Source organism: Crinia signifera, chromosome 2 (assembly GCF_055691185.1).
Source record: "Crinia signifera chromosome 2, ASM5569118v1, whole genome shotgun sequence".
Lineage (NCBI taxonomy): Eukaryota > Metazoa > Chordata > Amphibia > Anura > Myobatrachidae > Crinia > Crinia signifera.
Window position 1 is genome coordinate 355,780,983 of NC_139218.1, and position 25,542 is coordinate 355,806,524.

A 25,542-nucleotide genomic window follows, 5' to 3' on the forward strand; every position below is an offset into this window, starting at 1 on the left:
ACACTGCACAGCAACACGGCAAGGAACCGGTAAGAACTCTGCTTTTTTTGCCAGTTCTTATTGCCATGTTACTAGCCGTTTGCGGGATCTGGTAACCCCTTTCACATTGCACTAATTACCGGGTCGACCCGGCAAAAATCCGGCTTGTACCCGCTATTTAGTTGCGATGTGAAAGTGGTATAAATTTGTGGTTATTCTTTTAAAATGACCCTGCAACGCAGGTACCTGGCCTAATGTGTGTAAAATTCCTGTCTTTAAACAAATGCAAATAAAGCAATAACTTACAGTTTCTGAAGTTGATGCAATCCAAAAAATGCCATCTGCGATATATTTCTTATACAGTTGTGTTGAAGGAATCTATTAGGAAACAAAGTAATGGAAATACAAGTCATGTAAAAGATTGCAAAACCGCTCTGTGGAAAATGCTCAGTCTGAATATCACATAAAGGCCGATTTTATTCATTCGATTCTCCCCAGTTAAACATCTAAACGGCAAACGCTCTTCCTGGTTATCAGTAACGACAGCAGGAGGAAAAGTCATGTCACGGAGACAGGTTTGACGCACTGCCTTTGATAATAGCGGGACAGACATTCAAGATGAGCAGCGACGCGGCTGGAAGAGCTCATCCACAACAAGCAGTGAACCAAATATGGCCCAAAGTACACGCTTGGGTATTCGCGGAACCAGATTTATACATGAAATAAAAGAGTCACGAAGCGACTGCTGAATGTAGAGTATTAACTATATGGGCATTGAGTGTATTCACGTTGTCCATGTAATTGACCAATGTAAATGTATATTGTAAAAGTAAGCAGAAGTAAAGTCCTTTCATGGCCATTACAGTGATGTGAACAACAGAGCTGCCTTAACAACATTAAAGGCCCCGGGCAAAGTAATGCACCCTCTTTCCCCTACAGATGCCTGGCTCCAGGTGATCACTCCCTCTCAAGCACCCTCTTTGCCCTAATGTACAGATGCCTGGATCCCGGTGATCACTCCCTCTCAAGCACCCTCTTTCCCCTACAGATGCCTGGCTCCAGGTGATCACTCCATCTCAAGCACCCTCTTTGCCCTAATGTACAGATGCCTGGATGCAGGTGGTCACTCCCTCTCAAGCACCCTCTTTTCCATACAGATGCCTGGATCCAGGTGATCACCCCCTCTCAAGCACCCTCTTTCCACTAATGTACAGATGCCTGGCTCCAGGTGATCACTCCATCTCAAGCACCCTCTTTGCCCTAATGTACAGATGCCTGGATGCAGGTGGTCACTCCCTCTCAAGCACCCTCTTTTCCATACAGATGCCTGGATCCAGGTGATCACCCCCTCTCAAGCATCCTCTTTCCACTAATGTACAGATGCCTGGATCCCGGTGATCACCCCCTCTCAAGCACCCTCTTTCCCCTACAGATGCCTGGCTCCAGGTGATCACTCCCTCTCAAGCACCCTCTTTGCCCTAATGTACAGATGCCTGTATCCCGGTGATCACTCCCTCTCAAGCACCCTCTTTCCCCTACAGATGCCTGGCTCCAGGTGATCACTCCCTCTCAAGCACCCTCTTTCCACTAATGTACAGATGCCTGGATCCCGGTGATCACTCCCTCTCAAGCACCCTCTTTCCCCTACAGATGCCTGGCTCCAGGTGATAACTCCATCTCAAGCACCCTCTTTGCCCTAATGTACAGATGCCTGGATCCCGGTGATCACTCCCTCTCAAGCACCCTCTTTCCCCTACAGATGCCTGGCTCCAGGTGATCACTCCATCTCAAGCACCCTCTTTGCCCTAATGTACAGATGCCTGGATGCAGGTGGTCACTCCCTCTCAAGCACCCTCTTTTCCATACAGATGCCTGGCTCCAGGTGATCACTCCCTCTCAAGCACCCCCTTTTCCATACAGATGCCTGGCTCCAGGAGATCACCCCTCTCAAGCACCCTCTTTGCCCTAATGTACAGATGCCTGGATGCAGGTGGTCTGTGCCTGCCCATCTGCCCTCTCTTGGCACCCCTGCTGATCATATCAGTGATTAGAACAACTATTGTGGAATACTATTTATTAAACTAATACAAGCAGTTGGAAAAGCAATTTGAGACTTCCCAGAAGTGTGCCGTACAGAACATTTATATGTGCGCTATTTTAGGTCAGTTCAGAATGACAGAGATTTGCCAAAAAAAATGTTTGGAATCTCCATGCTCAAAACCTGTAACCCAAAAAGGCTCCTTTGTTTGCTCAGAAGCACATTTATCAAGTTCCTTAGACAATTGTGCAGTCACAATGTTAGATTTATTCTTTTATGAAAAAGACGAGAAGAAGAATAAATCAATATGAATCGAGGTACACAATCACTTATTTTTAGAGGAGTTCCTGGAAAATCCTGTTAATGATGTTTTGAGAGACTGCAGTAGATTTGCAGATAATTGACACCACCACAAATATACAGACCACAGACAGATAGGGCCCATAAGAATCCAGTTTTGAAAATACAGAAAAGTATTAGCAAGTCTTACACATTCTTGGTTATAGGGATTATACATATTACATACAATTCAGAACAACAAGTAAGTAGTAAATAGGTATAAATTCATGATCATTTTAGTGGCTCAGTCATGTGTGAAACTATACAACATGCACCAGCTGATATACTCCTGCATAGTAACTCTCTCTGCTGTAACAAACCCTGCGGGTAGTTTGGATTCATACTCCTAACATCCCTGCATAGTGACTCTCTCTGCTGTAACAAACCCTGCGGGTAGTTTGGATTCATACTCCTAACATCCCTGCATAGTGACTCTCTTTGCTGTAACAAAGTGGCGGGTGTATCGGACTTCCCCTATTCACACTTCGCAGCAAATGTTCTGCTCTGGGTGGGGCTATCAACTAAATCCCAGACACAGGTCTGAAAGTGCGTACACACTGGGGCGATTTTGTATAATATCACGGGAAATATGGTCGCTAAGCGACCATATTGCCCACGATGGGAGTGTGCACCGGCGATATATTGGCCCTTATTCTGATCGGTGCGGATATTCCCGAATTCTTACGGTGCGGTCCGCACGCCACGGTGTGCTGCCGCGTGCGGCCATCGTCCGTAGAAACGCCCACGTGTCCTCCGCATTCGGACGGACTCACTCTTTAAGAACAGGGCGTGTTTACGGACGACATACAAACCATGCGTGTGCGGGAGAATCACTCCGATTCTGCACGGTATTACAGAGTATTACAGAGTATGCACGGGAATACCGCATCCGAACGGGAGGCAAGCGGTGCTTCCGTTGCCCTGCTGTAGAAGGGCCAGCAGCCTCCTCATTTCCCACTGGCCGCATGTGCAGTGGCACATAGGAGGTGCTGGAGTCCATCTGTGTGCAATTATATTTGTTTTGTATTATAATTTATTTTGGTACATTCCTGCCATGGTTTTTTTTTTTTGGTTGTTTTATTTTTTGGTCATTACATCACAGTGGCATTGACTGTGAAATGTATATAAATAAATGTCTTTACTTTACAAAAATTGTGTGGTTTCATTAGTACATGTCGAATACACATGTGTATTGATAGTATTAATATTCAGTCATGTCCATTGTTAGCAGGTTTAAAGTGTGTGACAAGTACAGCATATGTGGGTGATTTGTAAGGTTTCCTTGAAGCAGCAATGGTTTCAATTAAAGCACTGACAAGCGTCCTATTAGTGAGTAATGAGTAAAGGAGTCGATTCTATTGGGTTCAGGTGTTAATGCTTGTAGTCATTAGGCGGTCCGTTCGCCTACCGCAGGAACGAGTGGTGTCCGCTAAGCAATACTAGCCTTTTGGACACCGCACATTTCTTCCCTTTTTGTTCGCGTGCATTCGGAGTGGTATCCGAATGCACGCCCCCCAACATAAGTGTACTCCCCCGTGTCCGCCCATGTTTCCGCCCCGTTTTGCCCACTTTGAAACTACGCCCATGTGTCATTCCGCATGACGCCCATAATACGCCCATATTTCCCGACTGATTGCGGTGAACAGTTTTGTACGGGATTTGCCCGAACAGGTACGGTGTCAAGGCGTGGCACATGCGCGTTGCGTTCTCCACGCATGCGCAGACGCCGTAAAGACGCGATCCGAAAGTATGCGGAAAAGTACGCGTCAATCAGAATAAGGGCCATTGTCGGGTGCGCGCTCCTGTTTTTACCCCTGTAGTGATCGCTGGTCGCAGGAACATGCTCCTGCGACCAGCTGATTACTACTGCCGGCCTCCCCCCGGCAGTTTATTTTTCATCAGCGACCAGAGATGGTCGCTGATGAACAGGAGAAACTGAGCAATATATGGCTCAGCCATATATTGCTCAGCAATATATCTCCCCCGTGAGTACGGGGCTTAAGACATTTCTATACAATGTGAATCTGGACGGCTGATTGACGTGTGCGGCTGTGGTGTGTGCAAGTGTAAAGTGTAAAGAAATATTAATAAGAATATTGGAGATATTCCTGAGATAAACAGGAGGACACCCATCTACCTTCTAATATCACCCTAACATACTGCTATCAACATTCAACAGTAAGCTGAGGACATCACCACCTCCAACACATTCTGAATGCAGAGCCTGGACATCCCTCACTGAGCTCCCTGCCTGCAGGTCTCTAAGACCTACTGTATGGTCATAGCCAGTAGTAACCGTTAGACAGTAACAGTTTTAGGGCATTTTTTTTATATTCAGTTTTTTGGGAAATGGTCTTCTGTCAGACCACACTTAGGTCGACACAGTCATTAGGTCGACCCTGGAAGGTCGACTGGCCCCAAGGTTGACAGGGTTAAAGGTTGACATGGGCCAAGGTCGACATGACTTAAGGTCGACATGGGCCAAGGTCGACATGGGTTTAGGTCAACAGTCATGAGTTTTTCACTGTTTTTTGAGCCAACATGTGCCGACGGGCGGTATTTCATGCCCTACCATCCACTAGGGTGTGGTGGGAGAATAAAATAGTGTGGCGAGCGTAGCGAGGCACCGTACCCGAAGCATTGCGAGCGATGCGAGGGGCTTCGGTTCAACTCCAACTGTGTCCATGTCAACTGTGTCGACATTCGGGTAAAAAAACAGTGAAAACTCTTGTTGACCTAATGACTGTCGACCTAAACCCATGTCAACCTTGGCCCATGTCGACCTTAAGTCATGTCGACCTTGACCCATGTTGACCTTTAACCCTGTCGACCTTGGGGCCAGTCGACCTTCCAGGGTAGACCTAATGACTGTTGACCTAAGTGTGGTCGACAGATGTACCGATTCCAGTTTTTTAGTCTTTAGCTATAGAGAAGCATTGTATCCAAATTATAAAGAACTGTCTTCGTAGAAAGTAATATATTGAATAAAATAGAAAAAAACTCACTTCCAGGGAAACACTAGTAATATAGGCTGAAATATAGTGTGTCTTCTTCACTTAATTGTGCGAATCATTGTTGATCGAGTCAATGTATGATAATTGTTATTACACATTTAGGCACATTTCATTTATACTCACAGCTTTATCAAGACGTTATATCGCATGAAAACATTATCTGGAAGTGTCTGTATCTTGTTTCCTTTGAGAGATCTGAAATCAGAAATGCCAGACAGTTTTCATTTAGTACTATTTATGCACTTAATTTGCGAGCACAATTGAAATGGGAAAGCATGTACAATGAAGCCATTTATGCTTTTTTTTAATGTTGAAATCAGTCAGTTCTCATCTGCCATAAATAAAAATTATATAACTTCAAGCCAGTAAATTGATTAAGTGATCGGCTGGAAGTGGAAACACAATTTTCTGTATTATTTATATTTTATAACTATTTGCACTTCAAATTACGGAAGAAAAGGAAACAATTAAAGTGTTGGTATTCGTATCATTTTGATAGATATAGAAAGATCCCCCCCCCCCCCTTCTTACTTGTAAATATAACCATATACTGATTGGCCGCTCCTAACGTATGGGTCAATGGAAACTGATGGTTGGCAACCATCAATGTTTTTGATTAGAATTCATGGGTCCTCAAACTGCGGCCCTCCAGATGTTGTGAAACTACAATTCCCAGCATGCCTTGCCACTCCCTTATAGGAAAACTGTGGCAAGGCATGCTGGGATTTGCAGTTTCACCACATCTGGAGGGCCGCAGTTTGAGGACCCATGGGATGGACAGAGTGCGATAAGCAGGGACAGAGTGCGATTGGTGTGATAGCTAATCCTCTAGCCAATCATAGAAGACTTCTGCAAACATTAGCAGGCTCCCTGGACCAGGCCAGCAGCCAATAGGATGCATTGTAACAGAAAAAAGTCACACACAATGATGCTCGGCGCTACCGAGTCACAAAGAGCTCACCTGTTATGTTTAATGTGAATTGTAATGCACACACATATATATATATATATATATATATATATATATATATATATATATAGAAGAGCATAGGCGGCACTTGGGCGTCTTGGAGAAGAAAAAGACCACACACAGGTTCTTTTTCTTCTCCAAGACGCCCAAGTGCCGCCTATGCTCTTCTATATACATGCCAGCCTGGAAACAGCCTGTTGCTGAGGAAGGCACAGGGTGCTATTGCTGTCTATTAAGCAGTGGAGTGCCGGCTTTCTCTTCTGTATATATATATATATATATATATATATATATATATATATATATATATATATATATATATATATATATACACACTATAAAATGTGTAATACACCTTTTTCTAAGTTTTTAGGTTTTTATTATTTACAAACAAATGGAACTGTGTTTTGAGTTATATGAAAAAGATTAGAATATCATTTGATCTGGGTGACGTACCCACTAGGGGTACATGTAGTACGAGCTGAGCACGTAGGCTGTAGACGTCCCCGATCCCTTTGTCAGAAGGTCGTTGCACTATTCTATACACATGCCATCTCTCCAGTCATCTATTAGATACAGTACCGCCAGGATCAGCACCAAATCCCAGCCTGTTCTCTCTTTTATACTTTCAACCTTCAAAACCCACTCAGCAGGATTCATTTTCAGGAAATTCCTAATTCCCAACTCTAAACAGGAGCTGCGCTGGTGATCTCTCACCTGCTCGTATGCTTAACACCAGCTGCTGTCTCCCTCATGATTTCCTCTATTTAAGGTCATTAAAAAACTGCATAAGATACAAAACTACTACACACCGTCACTTTATTCTTATGCCCTGCACCTATTTGTGCAAGGGCAGTAGATGTACTTTACTGAGGGTAACCTGGGTATTACCAATGCAGTCAATGTGGTAAATGTAGACCCCTGTACACATACTGTACATGATGTGCACTTATACTGAATTGCTGTGGATACACGAGGACCTCAGCAGCTTTTCTTTGCAGACCAGTAATCTACTAGTAGCAATTTGATACAATGGCTGAGGAATTCAACAATGTCTGAAATGCAAAGAGACTGCCAACCTATGTATATAAAAGGCTAAATACTCCTCACCTCTGAGGTGAAGTACCGCCAGTGACCATTAGAGGCCACTCAACACACCAAATTACACCTCAACAGAAAGTGAGAGCAAAATGATCTGATTCAAACTTGCTGTATATGAAGATAGGGAGCTGCAAAGACAGAGATTGGAGGTAGGAGCAGATAGGGACCAAGCCATCATTTTAACTAGTATCTATCTGTACGTGTCAACAATTACAATTTAGTTTACTTAAATACTTTGTGCCTCCCTTATCTTGTAATTAGTCATGGGCAAAGAGATTAACTGAACTGAGTAGAGACACGACTCAGTTCCGTGGAGTGTCTGGAGTCAGTGTCTCGGCTCATGAGTCATGACTAGTTTGGAATGTATTGCAGAGACAGTGCACATGCAGTGAGTTCAAGAGACTCATTGCTGGCAGACCAGTGCTGGGACTCATGGAGGGAGTTGGCTGGCTATACAGCTGCACTGATTGTTAATAATATAAAAACATAGGCTCAGTGTTATGCAGGGTTGCCGACTTTTAAAAGCTCCTCTCCGGGAGAAGCCCGGAGAGGAGACTTTCAGCAGGAGTTCAGGGGTGGGGCTCAAACGTGACATCATTAAGCCCCGCCCCCATGAAGGAAAGTCACTCAATTTGCCTATCTCCGTGGAGGGGGCTGGGCTAAACGACGCGATTATGACACTTTAGCCCCGCCCCCTAACCGGAGATCTGCAGAGATAAGGTAAACGCCGCGGGCAGGGGGGGGGGAGCCGCAATCAGGGGGGGGGGGGGGCGGAGCAGGGGTCTCCGAGAATCCGGGAGGGTTGCCCACCTTTCTGGGGGGCCGGGAGGGTGACCCGATTTCCGGGACCCTCCCGGCCATTCCGGGAGGGTAGGCAACCCTGGTGTTATGTTGAAATATTATTAACGGTGATGTCAGCTGCCCGCCCCCTCATTTGCGTCACGGCCTCATTAGCATGAGAACACCCATGAAATGCCCCTCGTCCCTCTCTGCCCCCCGAGCGCTGTCCTGGGTGCGTGCACCCCACGAACAGACTGTTTGCAGTGGGTGCACGCACCCTGCATATGCACATGTGCAGAAATGCGCATTCACGGTGACAAAACATTGGTCCCGTGCGAACAAAGGGGTACTGCGTACAGACCTGAATTAGGTCCCGTGTGCATCTGGAGAACATTTCCTTTAATTTTATGCTGATGTAGTAATATGGAGATCAATGTGAGCCTGGCAACCTGATCTAAAATCAAACACTGCCTATTAGTAATTTATGGACAAGTCATTGGAAAGTGCAGAGAATGGGGAATATCTGTATGGGATGATCCCCTATTTAATAATGAGAGTGGTCACTGATGAATTATTAAGCTGATGGAAAGCTGTTAGGAATCAGAGGGATGCAGTTGTCTACTTACAGAATTGTTACATTGCTGGAAACGTACGGCACTGCTTCTAAATCGACCTCTACACATTCGAGCTCCGTGTCTTTGCACTCACAAATGTCTGGGAACTGGGAGAGACCTAGAAATAATTGACAGAGATCATACTCACTGAGAGGTCCGCAGACATGCACAAAATAAACATGAAACTTTTTTTTTAATGATAACGTGCAACTTGCAATTCCAAGTGGCTCTGCTTCTATATAAGTCTCTACACATTTGATCTCAGTATCTTTTCTCTCACAAACGTCTGGGAATAGGGAGAGACCAAGAAATAACTTACATCCATCATTTTCACTGAAAGCTCCAGCGATACGTACTGTACAAGATCAACATAAGATCTATATATATTTTTTATATCATAACATGCAACGTCCAAGTCTTCTCTATAGCGGCTGGTATTTGCTGTTAATTGTTCTACATGCAGTAAGTAAGATAATGAAAAGAATAAAACTGATCTTTTCTACAGCTCATATTGACACTGAATACACTGGCCTGCACCTTGCATCCTCTCTAATGACCACCTCTCACAGTCTCATCCAAAGCTTCTCCTGTGCTGTTCCTCTCATAAAGATCTCCCTATTCTGCCTGACCAGTGCTCTCCCAAACCAAACCTTCAGTCTTTCAAGTGCTCTGTCTATAACCACCTCTTCACTGCAGCCTATAGCATCCTCACATGATACTACAGCAGGGACGTCGAGAGAAGGGATGGCGAGCAGGAACTACTGTACTTGTGTATCATCACGGCGCCCACGATATTCATTCGTATGGCATTGTATTCTATTTAAAATTGTATACCATTGTATATGGCATACAATGGCATACAATGCAATGAGATGCGATTTTAAATTGTATATACAATCTTTAATTGTATAAGCACCTTGATGTTTTACACTATTCTTTCTCTCTAGATGTAAACTTTAATGTGCACAACCCTCTCTGTCTTGTGTTTGTACGTTCTCCATCACTCTTGAATGCCTTTGTGCTTTGTATCATTTACTATACTGACTGTCTGCCTGTACTAAATGGTGCCACCTTATACATAAGTAAACAGTAATGTTACTATATGTGAGCTACAAATATATGCCATTTACTGATAAGCATGGCCACTGTGATAATGAAGCCACACACCCTGGACAGCCCACCTTGCCGCCAGTCTATGCTCTTACCATGCTGCCCCCTCCCGAAAGAAAGTAGGCACACATGATTTAATCACAGAAAGAGAATTATATCTGTAATTACATAACAGGCAACAAGTTCTAACGAACATCTGACAGCAACTCAGGAATATAATGAGGTGTACTGTACCATTCATAATAATAAAATTCATTAAAATGCTGTACAAAATACCCTGATACTGTACATTGTAAATATGTCCAAAATAAATTCAGGTTAGGGTATATACTGTAACAATATAAATGAGTGGGGGGTAACTGGCACGGTAATCACTGAGGGTGGGGTGTTCCTTGAATGCGGTCAGGGTGCTGGTGGTTGATATTCTGATGGTTGACAGCGGCATTCCGACTGTGAGAGTCCCAACAGATCCTGACCGTAAGAACTGGGGTTAGGGTTAAGCGATAGGGGGAGGGTAGTGGTAAATTGTGGAAGGGGTGGGTTAGGCTTTGGGAGAGGAAGGCTAGGGTCATGGTTAGGATTAGGGTTAAAATACTCACCAGGATCCATTGGGATTTTGGACGTCGAGATGGAGCTGTCAGCATTTTGACCACCGGGATTTCAACCACCAGGATATCGATACCATCCCCTTTTCCTTGCAGTCTCAGGAGCTGTGAGAAATAGGCACCCTCAGGGATTTAATGCACAGGGAAAGCAAGTGGCTCTGTATCTTACGCAGGGTTAGTGCACATTAACCCCTGATTTATTTGAATAGTTTTATCCTTCGCGGCACAGTAATTAATTGAATATGTCCCTTATTGCAGTACTGGATGCTGGTTCGATCGCTTATTTTCAGGGTGAAATGGTTAGTATATTACAAAATAATTGAATTAATAAATGCTTATCATGCAAAATGTAGATAGATAGATAGATAGATAGACAGATAGAAAGATAGATAGACTAGGCACATAAGAGAAAACCATTTACGGTACTTGTGTAATAACTGGGCGCCCGATTTTTTGATTGTATGCCTTAACTTAAGACATACAATCAGATGCGATGCAATGCGATTTTAGCCAAAATTTTCCCATAGGAACCAATGTTAAATGGTCCCAAATGATCCCTGAGACCATTAGGGTCAATGTGAAATGCCCCCCAGGCCCCCCCATTGTTTGTATGCCCCCTCATTGTTAACGCCACCCCACCATCAACGCCATCCCAAAGCGTGGCGAGCAGACGCGTAATAGCTGTGAAGTAATGCGCGTCCCCTCACGGGGCTCGCTGCGCTCGCCACGCTTCGGGCGCGGTGGCTCGCTACGCTCGCCACACTATATAAAATCAACTCCACGCCGACATGGATGGTGGGGGTATGAAAAGGTCGGAGGACACGTACCGCCACCCCTCGCGGGCTCGCTGCGCTACCCACGCTTCGGGATGGCGTTGATGGTGGGGTGGCGTTAACAATGAGGCGGCATACAAACAATGGGGGGGGGGCATTTTGGGGGGCCGGGGGCCATTTGGGACCATTTAACAGTGATTCCTATGGTAAAAATCGCATACATCGCATACAATTTAAAAAATCGCCCAGATATTACACAAGTACCCCATTACACAAGTTTTTACACACATTTACTATATAAAAAATAGGCTAAAGCTGCTCCTCATTACTATGGTTGGATTTCAAGTGTTTTGTGCACCTGTGGCCACTAGATGGTACCCAAAAAAAGCAATTCAAGTGTTCAAATTCAGGCACGCACAGCCGCCAACACTGATATTATCGTTATATTGTTACGTCATTTTGACGGGCTGGTAACTAGTTACATATAACATATGTGTATAGTGTAGAAGTAAAAATAGTAAAATTAACACATAGTGAAACAAGGGGGTAAATTAAAATAGGACAAGTACAATAGTTTACACGGACAAGCATCTCCTTCCTCATTTCCTCTTAACTCTTTTAATATTTTCAAACCTGGAACTTTGTGAACTGTTGTCTTTCAGACTTCCTGCTTATGTTTGCAGCAAACCAGAATCAGGACCTTGGTACACATATGACTTACAATCTGGAAAAAAAATACTGTGGGGGTAAGATATCCCTTGCACCCCCGTGGGGGTCCCGTGGGCCCATAAAGGGGTCCGGCCTTTGCACAAAGTTTGTCAGGGAAGCAAAGTTGCATAACATAGAGGGGGTAAAAAGCATTGATTGGGTTCAGATTAGGTTCATGGCCACTTAGACCCCCCAATCCCGACTCCGCTGGGGGCCCAAAAATGGGTCCGGCCACTACACAACGTGGGTCAGGGATGCAAAATATGGCAGAGTTGCATAACATAAAGGGGGTAGAGGACATTAGGATTAAGAAAAAAAAAACTGTGTTCATATCCGTGAGCCAACCACAGAGAGGTGTATGCCGAGCACACAATGGGCATGGTGAGCGGGTAAGCTTAAAACAAAAGAAGGATAAAGTTCAAGTAATGCTAATTGCACAGCCAAACCCGAGCAACAGCGGGTACCTCAGCTAGTACACTATGGGGGTTCTAGTTTCCACGCTCCCCTGTTCTCGCAGAGGAGCGATTTTCTGCGACTGCGCATGTGCAAAGTCATTTATGCGCATGTGCAGCCACTGTGCGCAAGCGGCCATCACAAAAAGATTATTCGCTGGGCGCTTACACACAACAGTGCAGTTAGGGCGCATAGGACGGCGGGCCGGGGGATGTGCACATAGGAACGCACAGCGTTTCATGGGCGTTCCCATGGAAATGCTGGGCATTCTCATGGTAATTTGGGAAGATGGGCAGTTGACGTCAGCTAATGTAAGCTGCCCTCCGGTTTTCCGCACAGGGCACCCGCAGATCTGAGACACCACAGAGGTGTCTCAGATCTGCGAGCGCTTGTTAAATCATTTGATGGTCGGGGACCGCACGCAAGACTGCAAATGGATTTTGTTGTTTCCTGCTTTATTAGAGGAATATAAATGTACAGTATGGTATTTTGTTATTGTTCCTATGTTCCTCAATAAAAATTTTACGATTAAAAAAGAAACGTATTTTACACAAGGTTACTGCACACCAGACACTATGGGGGAAATTTATTAGGATGAGAGAGTCAGAAAGTGAGAGATTTGGTAAGAAATCTCCAGTTTTTTTAAGCGGCAATCATTTACACTGCAAAACCAGTTTGATTTTGCAGTGTAAATGATTGCCGCTTTAAAAAACTGGAGATTTCTTACCAAATCTCTCACTTTCTGAATCTCTCATCCTATGAAAATTCACCCGTAATCTCCCCTAGCTTCTCCCATGAAACAAAGTGATCCCAATCCTAGCGCTCATAGCGTATGCCGGGTGCAGCAATTACAGGATGAAGAAAAACATATGGTCTCACCCGCTGCAAGATTTACAGGCTGTACTACTGTAGTTGCTCTATAAGAGTCAAACTTGACCGTGGGGTAGCCCTGCCATATGTCACACAGGGGGGATGTACCAAGCCTTTGCATATATACCAACGTATGCTATTACATACAAATCATGGGGGGATAATGTGAGGGATCCAATCAGATCTCTGTCCAGCATGAATAACAAAAGAAGCTTCTAGGGTTAGAGTTCTCAACCTTGGTCCTCAGGACCCCACACAGTGCATGTTTTCCAGGTCTGCACACAGAATCACAGGTGAAATAATTAGCCCCACCTGTGATCTTTTATAATGTATCAGTGAATAATGACTGCAACTGTGCCCCTGCTGGGTGACCAGGAAAACATGCACTGTTGAGGGTCCTTGAGGACCGAGGTTGAGAACCACTGCTCTAGGGCACTTCTCAGAATATCTGTACCCAGAAAAAAAGCTCCTATCAACATTACCGGTGCACCTACAATCCACCAATCACATCGCCTTTGCTAGTGCTGGTACAGTAAGCATCTTCTTCGTTAATGCATTTCCCCTGCCTTCAAGCACCCACATACGGTATGGTATATGTGCCTGTCTGCGTGTGGTCTGCATCTATTTGTGCAAATACGTGAACACACCCTTTCTGTAGGCAGCATGAGTGTGAATAATTTTTTTATTTCCAGATACTCTGCAGCCCCTTACAGAGAGAATTATTGGCTGTTCACATCAGTCCCTGTCCCAGTGGTGCTTACAATCTACAGTATGTGCCCAATTCAGAGTGGATCTCTATTTAATGAAATAGCAATCAGGCCGAATATGGAAAGACTGTGCATGCCCAGAGGTTGCATTGGCCATGTATAACCGCTATTTGCAAATAATTCTACATCCGCATTCTCCTTCAATGCAATCGCATCTTGATTCACAGAAAACCAGTATTTAGGGGTGGACACAACGCAGACATGCCAAGATGTTTTTTTTTGGGTTGTTCTATGACATAAGCGATGACCACTTCCAGTCCGGTTCTTTAGTAGATTAGTGGAAGCCTTAGAATTACTTAGATGGAAAATACACTTTGATGTTCCAGTTGTTGCGTCGTGATTCGCAATTTTACAATAGTCATTTATTCTTTGTTTCTAAGCGGCAATTTTTTTGATTGCCGCAACTGCTTCTTCTCTAATTGCGATCCATGCTGAATTATACCCATAGTCTGCTACTAATTTCCTATCTCTGCAGTTTCAAACATGTTTAGAATCACATGAAAAATGATATTATTATCACTGTAAAGTTTTGAGGATCTTTGAAAGTGAAATACTGTAGATGACAGTAGATGGCGCTATAAATGCAGCGTTATTAGTATTGACTGAAAGTTTATTCCATGGATTCATCTTTGATTCTGTACTGCAGATTGTGAGCAACTTCTGAAGCTGCTAGAGTGGGCCTAATTCAGAGCTGGATGTATTTCAATGTTTTCCCATCTAAGCGATTATTTGCTACTAAGAATGGGCAAAAAGTTTATGACACCTTTATTGTGCACACATAAAATTTGGAGTGCAAGGGTGTATGCATTCATGTAGGCATAGGTGCCGATTCTGTGGGTGCTTGAGGGCCCGAGCACCCACGGAAATTGATGAGCACCCACCCGCTCAGCAGCGGACCACCCACCCGTGTTCCACTGCACTCCCTCGTCGCTGGCACAGGTACTGTGTGGGAATTTATGTACCTGCACTGTGGGGGCATATATGTATTTGGCACTGTGGGGGCATTTATGTATGTGGAACTCTGTTGCCATAATTTGAATATTGGAGACAACTGTGCTGCATAATATAAATCAGTATTATTTTGTGGCCACGCCCCTTTCACATGATGCCACTCCCCTATATTTTTGGCTTGAGCACCCACCAGGAAGAACATAAATCGGCACCTATGCATGTGGGACATAGCAATTCATTCAGACAGCTTCTGTGATCCATGGGTGATTAAGGGGGATGAAGACTTGGAATTGAACTAAAGTCTTTGCAAATTGATGAGGGGTCACGGGCATGTTAGCGGAGTATCATCATCATCATCCATGGTCTGCAATCTCTTTCACAGCACGCCAGCCACTGGGGCCATGTCTTAAGAAAGTTACTAGAGAGACTACGGTAGTGAGGGGCTACTCGAGAAGTTGATGCTGCGGCCGATGTGCATCGATGATGTAATAATCAATTTTACAGCACGCCGCTGCTGGAGTTCACATGTGACTTACTCTTGTGAACAGGGGGGGGGATTCATTCGATGGTGAGTGAATCCGAATCAATTTCCCCTTGTGCGCAAATCTGCGAATGCATTCGCAGCCCTGCACATGGGCGGGATTTCCCTCAAGCAAGGCAGCATGGGGTGGCTTTTACCTGCTTGCTGGGTTCTGAAAACTCGCAGACCAGAGAGCATGTTTGAATCGGGCCCTTTTCTGTAACGCATGTGTGCTATGCTCTGCATGTATAATATAATCTGTGTAACATAGGTGTAGAACACTCTGCATGTGTAATACACCCTGTGTAATGCATATGTACTACACTCTGGGTAAAGGCCCCCATACACTGAGCCGATTTGGTCCAATTTCAGCCAATCGGGTTGCTAAATCAGACCAAATCGGCTGTCAGTGATATGCCGCCGGGTCTGATGTGCGGTCCTGTGCGTATCGGACCCGACCAGGTGGTCAGACCTGCTGGCCATCCGACCACCCGTCCTGGGACCTCCCTCCTGTCGGCGAGACGGGTGGGAAGTAGGGACGCATGCGATCCATCATAACAAATTGTGACTGATCGCATGTGTCCCAGCCGCCGTGAAGGTCCCGGGCGGCTTGCAGGGTATCGGGTGTCCGTACACTGCTACGAGACATCGCAGCAGTGTATGGGCACCTTAAGACATGTGTACGACACTGTGTAATGCAGTAGTACTACAACTACTTGACTGCCCTTTCTGGGATAAAGCAGCCATGTGGGTACAGTGGAGATCATTGTGGTGGTGTGACGCATCCCAGAGGACCGGCCACTCGATAAGCTGGTAGCAGGATGCAGTTAAATCGGGAGATTTGACCATCCTTCCAGTATGCTGGGAAGGCCATCTGATTTTATGGAGCCTCCCAACTGTTCTGGGAGAGTAGACAAGTTGGCTGCAAATGACAAACACTGCATAGGAAGACCTTCCTCTTCACATAACCAGCGCAGATGGGGCAGGTATATGACAAGGTGTGGCCTCACTGTGAGTACAGCAATGGGCGGTACCACACCACACAATTCATCCACATTACAGTAAATGGCCGGCAGCGTACAAACTGTAAGTAATTATTACTCAAGTTGCTTGGAGCCTGTTAAAATAAAATTGTAAAAATATAGAAATACAGTATACATTTTACCTTCAAACTCCATTGTAAAGGGGCCTGTAATTAAGTATCCAACTTGCTACTTGCAAGTAGCAGCAGTGGATACAAAATCACTAGGCCAATTCAACTCCGCTGCGCTGGGGTCTCTGCTCCAGTGCAGAGACCCCATGATCACCATCCCCACTAGTACTTAGCACTGACTTGTCAGTGCTAGTATGCATATGGGAACTTGGTTTGCCACATATGCAACTTCTGGCAGAGGGAGAAGAACAGGGGCAGAGGGATCTGGAAGGACCCCTCTTTGTAGCCCGGGATTCCTTGTAATAGGGAACAGGAAACCGCACCATATGCAGATGAAGATGTGGAAGGTTCCCTCTGTCAAGCACTGAAAATGCAGTACTGTATTTCCAAGCACTGAAAATGCAGTACTTGTATTTCCAAGCACTGAAAATGCAGTACTGTATTTCCATTGCGTGTAAATGTAGGTCCCAGTACTAGTGTATGCTGGCAGGAAAGGTAGGAATATCTCCTGCATTACCTTTATATTAGATGCCAATTTCTACAAAAGAACAGATGGTAAAAGTGTTAATTTCTATAAAAATAGCTAAAAATTAAGTGATAAGGAATAGATTCCTAATGAACATATCAGCAGCCTGTATTTTGGCTTCTTTTAAACCCGCCCCCTCCCATTCCCATCCGGACCGCCCTTGGTGCACAGAGTCATAAGTGAAGAATGCGGGTGAGATCCCAGGGACAAGGACGCACACTGCCAGCTAATTCCTATAGAGCAACTTGTGAGGGAAATAGACTGCAACTTGCGCTCTGAATGAGGCCCATTTTATTAGTCTTTGGCATGATTATGTATTGTTGTTCAATATGAGGTTTTAATTGACTATCTTGAATGATTAAACCCATAAATAAGGTTATTTTGCTGATCTGCGGACTAGTGTGACATGTGCCTTCATAAGGCTTTTCTCGCTCTGATTATTCAGCTCCTGACACTTCGTTTTTCCGGCAGCCACATCTGGAGCTGAGCACTGGAGAGTGCTCGGAGCGGCGGCTAAGTGTGTAATTCAGTTTATAGCGTAGAGCAGAATTGGGCAATTTAATTGGTTTTCCAGCTGGATAGTCACAGGTTGCCTATTTCTGGTGTGCAGGGTTATGTATAATGTAGTGTAGGCGATAGTGCTTCGTGTAGCGCCAAACTCATTGTATGGAATTGTATTGTATTGTATTGTATAATGGACCGAAGTCGCCCTTGTTAGTAAAGCAAAAAAAAACAAAACATGCAAATGGTCATAATCATGCTCAAACGGAAACCTAAATTGCAGTGCAAAAATAATGCTGTCTAACATTTGTGGGATATATATATATATATATATATATATATATATATATTTCAAGAAAAAGTACTGATGTGGCGCTCCCAGGTGTACAAAACAGTATAGTGTAATGTTTTTAGATAATGTCTAATAGTTGTCTGTTTGTCCTCCAATGATGTCAGTCAGGACACTCCCCATTTGTTTAGGGTGGCTGCTAATGTTCTCAGTTACGGACTGTCGTTGTATTGTCCCAAAGATAGTGTTACTGAAAAAGGAATGAGAACAGCGCCCTCTAACTGAAATAATTTTTAGGAGGAATATAGTAATATTTGTACCGGATATTACAGGTATTGGTGCATAATCATTAGTAAATTGGGTCTTTCACATCCCTCTGGTCAGGGGCCAGCTTCCATCACCTGTCCGATTGGTTCTGGTCTTAGTTTGGTCAAACTTGTTATAGGAGGTCACTCATCGGTCATGTAGATAGAGGCAAAACACTCTCATAGTATTGTAGGCTTATGGAGTTTTATTTGCAAAAAATATCACACAACGACATACAGAGTAAAATAAAGAGGTTAAAAAAATCTTACTTTAAGAAGTTGGAGGAATGTGCTGGTGCAGTGGTATTTTATCCCTCAATGCGTTTCATCTCTTAAGCATACCGCAGTACTGCTAGACTTCGTCTTGATGAAGTCAGACAGGATGAAACGAATTGGGTGATCCCAGCCTCGCACCTCACTTCAAAGATAAGCACTAACTATTTTTTACCTCTTGTTGTCAAATTTGTTTTTTAAATATATATATATTTTCTTGTTTTATTGTATTAATAATTTTTTTTTTTCTATATTATGCTTACAAAGTTGTTTTAGGGAACCGTGTAGATTATTCTGGAAATTTAAATAAAACTGATTAGATTTTTATCTATGAGTGGAGTCTGAACTATATTGTGTATGGAAGATAATGGAACATTTGATATTACACTCTAATCTTTAAAGAAGTTTTATTTGGATGTATTATTGTGAATATCTTTGGATTGAATTCAGCTACGAATGTGTTTCCTGAGATAGGAGATTTAGAAGCCAATATAATAAACGAGTTTTCAGCATTTCAACTGATAAATGGTGTTCCAGCCAATCACCTCCTGACTGTAATGTTTCAAACCCATGACAGTTAGGAGCTGATTGGCTGCACTATCATTTATCAATTGCAATGAGTTTTGAATAGCTAAAACTCATTGATGAATGCACCCCGTAATATCATAATAATATTAACTCTCAAGAGGATTCTGAATTATTTTACAATTACATTTTAAAGGCATCTTGGATGGTGTAATCGTTAGTAGGGCAGTATGGATGGCGTACTGTTTAGCATTACCGCCTCACAGCGCTGAGGTCATGGGTTCGATTCCCACCATGCCTCTAACTGTGCAGAGTTTATATATTCTCACCGTACTTGCGTTGGTTTCCTCCGGGTGCTCCGGTTTCCTCCCACAATCCAAAAATATACTGGTAGGTTAATTGGCTCCCAACAAAATTAACCCTGTAATGTCTGTGTACGCGTGGACATGTGGTAGGGAATATAGATTGTAAGCTCCACTGGGGCAGGGACTGATGTGAATGTTCTACTATACTCTGTAAAGAGCTGCGTAACATTTGTGCGCTATATATGAAACTGTTAATAAATAATAAAATAAATCTCCCGTGATAGGAGATGCTAAAGAACGTAATACAGATTATCAAGTGGTTCCTCAGCATATTTCTCAACACTGTGCAATGCATGATCATTAAGTATTACAGCAAAACCAAATGTGTATAGGTATTAATGACTTGTGATGACTTAATTACTGTCATCGCCATGGAGCAGAGCAAGCCCACAATTTTTTTAAGCGCACCTGTCAGAAAAATAACCAATCTCAAATTTTTTAACTCTGCTGAAAATGACTCCTATAAAGAATGGAGGTTTCATGTTAGGAAGCACTTGCCAAAATAATTAGCAGATTAACACAAATTTGCACTTTTCAAAAGGAATAATAATTCCCTTCATCAAAGGGAAAATTCCCTCTTCTAGTTTTTATTTAGAAAATGAAAGCAAACATTTGATTGGGTGCAATGGATTACGCGACACTTCTTCCTAAGCGCTAATTTACATAAATGAGCCAGCGTTTGTTTAACGATTGATTAGATTGCCAAAGACGCAGCAGCGATATGTTTAGTTTCACTCACTGAATTAGGCTATCTGTCTGAAAATAAAAAAGATGCTACAATTCAAAAAACAAAATGCTATACTGTACCTCCATATGCTGAAGGTACAGTATAGCAATGTTAATCCAAAAGCAGAGAGGAGTGGAGCATAGGCCCACTATAAAGGTGCCCATACACTACTGTAATGGCACCTTTATTTTATTAAGGAGAGAAGTCGCCGGCGACCCCCTCGGAGCCGAACAGGAATTTCTGGGCGGCAGGATCGTATGCGATATACAGATGGGGCTTGTCCCATCTTTGCAGAGCTGGCGTTTCTAACGCCAGCCCCGCCAGCCTGCCTCCAGTCCCCGCCGCCTCCCCCGCCGTCGCCGCCACGAGTGCCCTCCTAACCCTGCCCATCTCCCTGAAGCGGAGACAGGCAGGGACATGCAGCTTTCCAGCCGAGAGACTGGGATGCGCATGCGTGTGAGACACACACGCGTCCCACTTCAGTGTAGCCCCTGCCGCCGGCGCTCGCCAGCAGGGAGGGTCTGGCGAGCCCCGGCCAAGGATGGCAGGGGCTACATCTGTATTGCATACTTGTGGTCCTTTTGCAAACGATATATCACATGCGATCCCAGCCAATCCTGCCCGGCTCAGAAGCAAACCAAGGCTCTGGTGCGATGTGCACGGGACTTCAAAAGGCTTTAAATGGGATAAATAATCGTCCTGACAAACAAGGTAAGGATTATGGAATACAGTATAAATTATTATCGCAATGTCATGGCAGTATTGATAAATGATGGCAGAGATTAATCTGTTAATTCAATGTTCCTAGGACAATCCTCTTAACGGTATGTGCAAGTACATTCTTTACGATGCTACTATAAAAGCCCTAAGTTAGATATTCCTCATTTCCGCTCATTATAATACAAAAGGAATTATTTGTACTCAGTGGTTGTCATTAAACAGCTATAAATGATGTTCCTCCTTCATTAGATGGTTTGTCCTAAAAGGACAAAGAGGTATTTGCAATAGTCATATAGGTTACGTGGCCATGCCGAATGGCAAAATGTATGAAACCTTCTCATAAACCATTTAAAAGAAGCATAGATCTACCTTCTGGAGGTGTGCAAGCAGTGCTGTTGCCCTTGGTGCAAGCCCTGGGGGCAGCAGTGCTGCTACAAGGTCACTGCAGTCCAAGCGGTGGCTTGGGGGAGGCAACACTGTGGGGGCGCCGTGTCTCTGCAGATAACAATGGGTTTGGCCATCTGTATGGAATCTGCTGAAAATGTCCCTCCAAAAATGGCTGCCGCCTTGTAGGAGACAGATGCTAGAGGTCCTACTGGACAGATGGAAAGATGCTAGAGGTCCTACTGGGTAGAATACATCGCTAATAGGAAGGTACATTCCTCTATTTATATATAAAACAAACGACCTTTGCCTTGTTCACTTGTGTACTGTATCCCGAAGATGGGGTTTTCACACCCGAAACGCTATATATATATATATATATATATATATATATTTATATCCAAACCAATAGTGTTATGTAGCGCCCTATATAATTGATCAAGATACTTCCAGTCTTTCCTTTATAATATAATTACCATCAACATTTTTCAATATAAAACATTTATTAAAACATTTAAAACAAATCGCAATGTAAGTCTTGAGACAAATTTTCTAATACAGACGTATTCTTTGGATTTATAGATCGTGATGGTTTTCAATGGTTACCCAAGGGTAACCATTGAAAACCATCACGATCTATAAATCCAAAGAATACGTCTGTATTAGAAAATTTGTCTCAAGACTTACATTGCGATTTGTTTTAAATGTTTTAATAAATGTTTTATATTGAAAAATGTTGATGGTAATTATATTATAAAGGAAAGACTGGAAGTATCTTGATCAATTATATAGGGCGCTACATAACACTATTGGTTTGGCTATTGGTTGTGGATCTCTCTAGTAGGAGATCAAGTGTTATCAAGCGACCGACCCTGCTTAGCGCAAACTCTAGAGATATTGTGTACTATATATATATATATATATATATATATATATATATATAGCCCCTGGAATAAATGTATTGCCCCTGCTAATGAGCATGTGAACCCCTGGCAACATGCATGTAAGGCCTGTCAATGACCATGAATCCCCTGTCAACGAGCATTTAAGTAAAATATATAATAAATGTATGGGGGTAGGGGACCAGAATTTTTTTTATAGTAGGGGCACAAAAGGGTTATGCTATAAATCATCTACAGTGTCTAGGTCTACAATCATATGTAGGTCGACAGAATCCAAAGGTTGACAGTCAAAAGGTCGACAGATAAAAAGTCGACATGGTTAAAAGGTCGACATCCAAAAGGTCAACATGGTCAAAAGGTCGACGTGGAACAAGGTCAACATGATTATGAAATGTTTTTAGGATGTCGACATAGGTCGACTTGGGCACTGTCTAAGTGTGCCGCGTCCCCTCGCATGGCTCGCCATGCTTCGGGCTCAGTACCTCCCTTCGCTCGTCACACTATTTTGTTCTCCCTCAACGCCCTAGTGGACGGTAGGGCATGAAATACCGCCTGTCGGCACATACCTTTTTGACCATGTCAACCTATTGTCTGTCGACCTTTAAACCCTGTTGAACTTTTGACCATGTCGACCTATTGCCTGTTGACCTTTCACCCTGTCGACCTTTTGACTGTTGACCTTTTGACCCTTTCAACCTTTTGACTGTCGACCATTAGTGGTGGACCATATGACTGTCTATCATGAGTCAGTCTATGATCAGTCCGGATACCGCACACCAGCCCTAGTTACGCCACAGGGGGCAGTACTGTCACTGCCACACATCACCTGCATTTGGGTTGAAGGGTACCTTTGAATGCTCTGGGAATGCAGCCTGCGGTCTGTAGAAAGAAGCCGAGTGTCCTAAGGACGTTCTGTGCAGTGCTATATTTCCTGGCACAGGGCAGCACATAGCCCTACTCCGGCACCGATTCCAATTCTTATTAACAAAAAAAGTTATATATTGATCAACGTGGACAAGAACAGAGACTACCTGGCCCGATGAGGTCAGACAATGGGCCTTATTTTGGTTCATTCTTTCTGACAAAATCCTTCTTAGATGGGCAAAACCATGTGCACTGCAGGTGGGGCAGATGTAACTTGTGCAGAGAGAATTAGATTTGGGTGGGGTTTTACTTCAAAGTGAGATCTATATTGCAGTGTAAAAATAAAGCAGCCAGTATTTACCCTGCACAGAAACAAAATTACTCACCCAATTCTAATTCTCTCTGCACATGTTACATCTGCCCCCCCTGCAGTGCACATGGTTTTGCCCATCTAAGAAGGATTTTGTCAGAAAGAATGAACCAAAATAAGGCCCATTGTCTGACGATACAGCCAGTTTGTTTGGTTGCTGTATAGCCTTCTGAGAAAAGGGGATCCCTCAGAAACACACAGTAGGTTACACTAATCAGGATTGAAGGACTACTCTGGAGCTGATAACAAAGAGCAACAGTGGGAGCCAGAATTCTGGAGTCTTATTTAGCATCGCAGGCTTGGATCACTGGAAACTGACACAAGAGCCAAGACACAAGAACGGCGAGAAAAGCAAAGCAAACTCAGACTGTGCACTGGGCAGGCTTATATACCCTGCTGAATAAATGGGGAGGTGTGCTATTGGCTAATCCAGTCATATGATAGTGCCAGGGAGAGACGGAATAGGCTACAGACAACAGCAAGGGAACCCTGCTAAGGTCACATGGTGACCTTCCTGTCAGCATCCGTTTAATGTTACTAAACCAAAATAATGTATATATTACAGAAGTAGCAGAGCCCTGGAATGGGTATTCTAATAGGCCAGCACCTGAGGGAGGGAACCACTTTGAAAAATATTTGAGTGCCAACATCTCTGCTACAGATGTCCACTAAAAATGCCAGCCTCGCTCACATTTCATATATAACGAAAACATTACAGGTCATTATGATGACTAAAATAGTGTGCTTGCCAATTTTCACACCTACTGTATTTTGACAAATTCACTTGGCGCTCAATGGGTTAATGCATTATTAAGAGTGGAGTCCCCGGTTTTAAGAATTGCCAATCAGTTTGTGGCTGCCCGTAAAAAGATTATTCTTTACAGCAAAGGCAGGTACTGTATTCAATGACATAATTCACCCTGTGCAGCGAATCCTGTTTTGGATTCGCTGCACAATCGCTGGGTTCCAGAGGGCTGGTGCATTCGCTGCCAGCCCTCCCTCACCCCCTATTCAACACCTCAGGGGCTCGCTGCCCCATGCGGTGAATTTTAACCCCCTGGCGAATGCCGCAGGGAGCTGGGTTACGGCGGCAGGCAGGGAGATGGAAGCCTCCCTGCCTGCGCCGGCCACTATGGGGGTGAAGGAGTGCTGGCAGGGACACAGGAAGAGCCCCAGGAGAGCTTGCAGGGGACTGGGATAGGGAGCCGCTGCACTGGACCCAGTTCTCCATTTGAGCATTGAATACATTCTCTGCGAATTTGACTAAAAACCATTGAAAACCACCGGCGAATCGCACACGGCATTTATAGTGCAGTTATTTTGTAAATTTTTGCTAACACATAAGAATTACAGTGTTATGAAAAAAGGTTGTAAATAAAACAAAAACAAATAGATTTCAAATTGTTTCAAATCTATTGCAGACAACGGTTTATTCTAATGAGAAAATGTGCTGATTGGAATCGTTCTATTGGAAATAATCAGTTACAGAAGAAAGGGACATCTTGTACAGCAAGAGGCTGTGCCTTTGTCTAAAATCTGTAGCTTGTCATGACAGATTTCATGCTTATGAGAAAATAAGTACTGTATCTGACTTCTTGCTTGAATGATGACAAATGCGAGATTCCATCACTGGATGTTATACAGTATATATACAGAGTTATAATACTTGTTACAGATAAATAACCATATACAAAATTCAGCATTAGTTACGTACAGCATTCCTGGGATTCCTGCACCTCAATTACGTTCTGATGGGCTTCATCAAACTTATTTCCCCATCCATTGTTGTCTCCTGGAAATAAAGAATATATTGTTATTATTCTCATTACTGCTTTATTATAATTAAAGCACCATCCATAGTGCTGTACACAACATATACAGACCAGTATAACCATTAAACATTGATTATAATAGTTCAAAGGAGAAACAATGTGTTTGATTGACCTAGCAGCACTGTCACCCTTTTTCTTACCAGGCAGGCTCCAAAACAGGACAGGGACAACTAGTTATATTGACAACTCTGGAAACTAACTGCAGTAAATTATT

General features: G+C 43.7%; 1 protein-coding gene across 4 annotated transcripts in view; it reads right to left on the reverse strand.

The window, feature by feature from the left end:
* The window catches only part of RXFP2 (relaxin family peptide receptor 2), a 207,492-nt gene that overhangs the window by 35,042 nt on the left and 146,908 nt on the right, over positions 1–25,542 (reverse strand). For 3 of the 4 annotated variants that reach the window (XM_083169817.1, XM_083169816.1, XM_083169815.1), the window contains exons 3-6: positions 25,211–25,288; positions 8,848–8,953; positions 5,494–5,565; positions 286–357 (exon numbers count right to left, since the gene is read on the reverse strand). In XM_083169817.1, the coding sequence (XP_083025943.1) occupies positions 286–357; positions 5,494–5,565; positions 8,848–8,953; positions 25,211–25,288 (328 nt within the window). Of the gene's footprint in view, positions 1–285; positions 358–5,493; positions 5,566–8,847; positions 8,954–10,544; positions 10,656–25,210; positions 25,289–25,542 lie in introns of those variants that run through there. The other variant, XM_083169818.1, reaches the window with a different exon arrangement.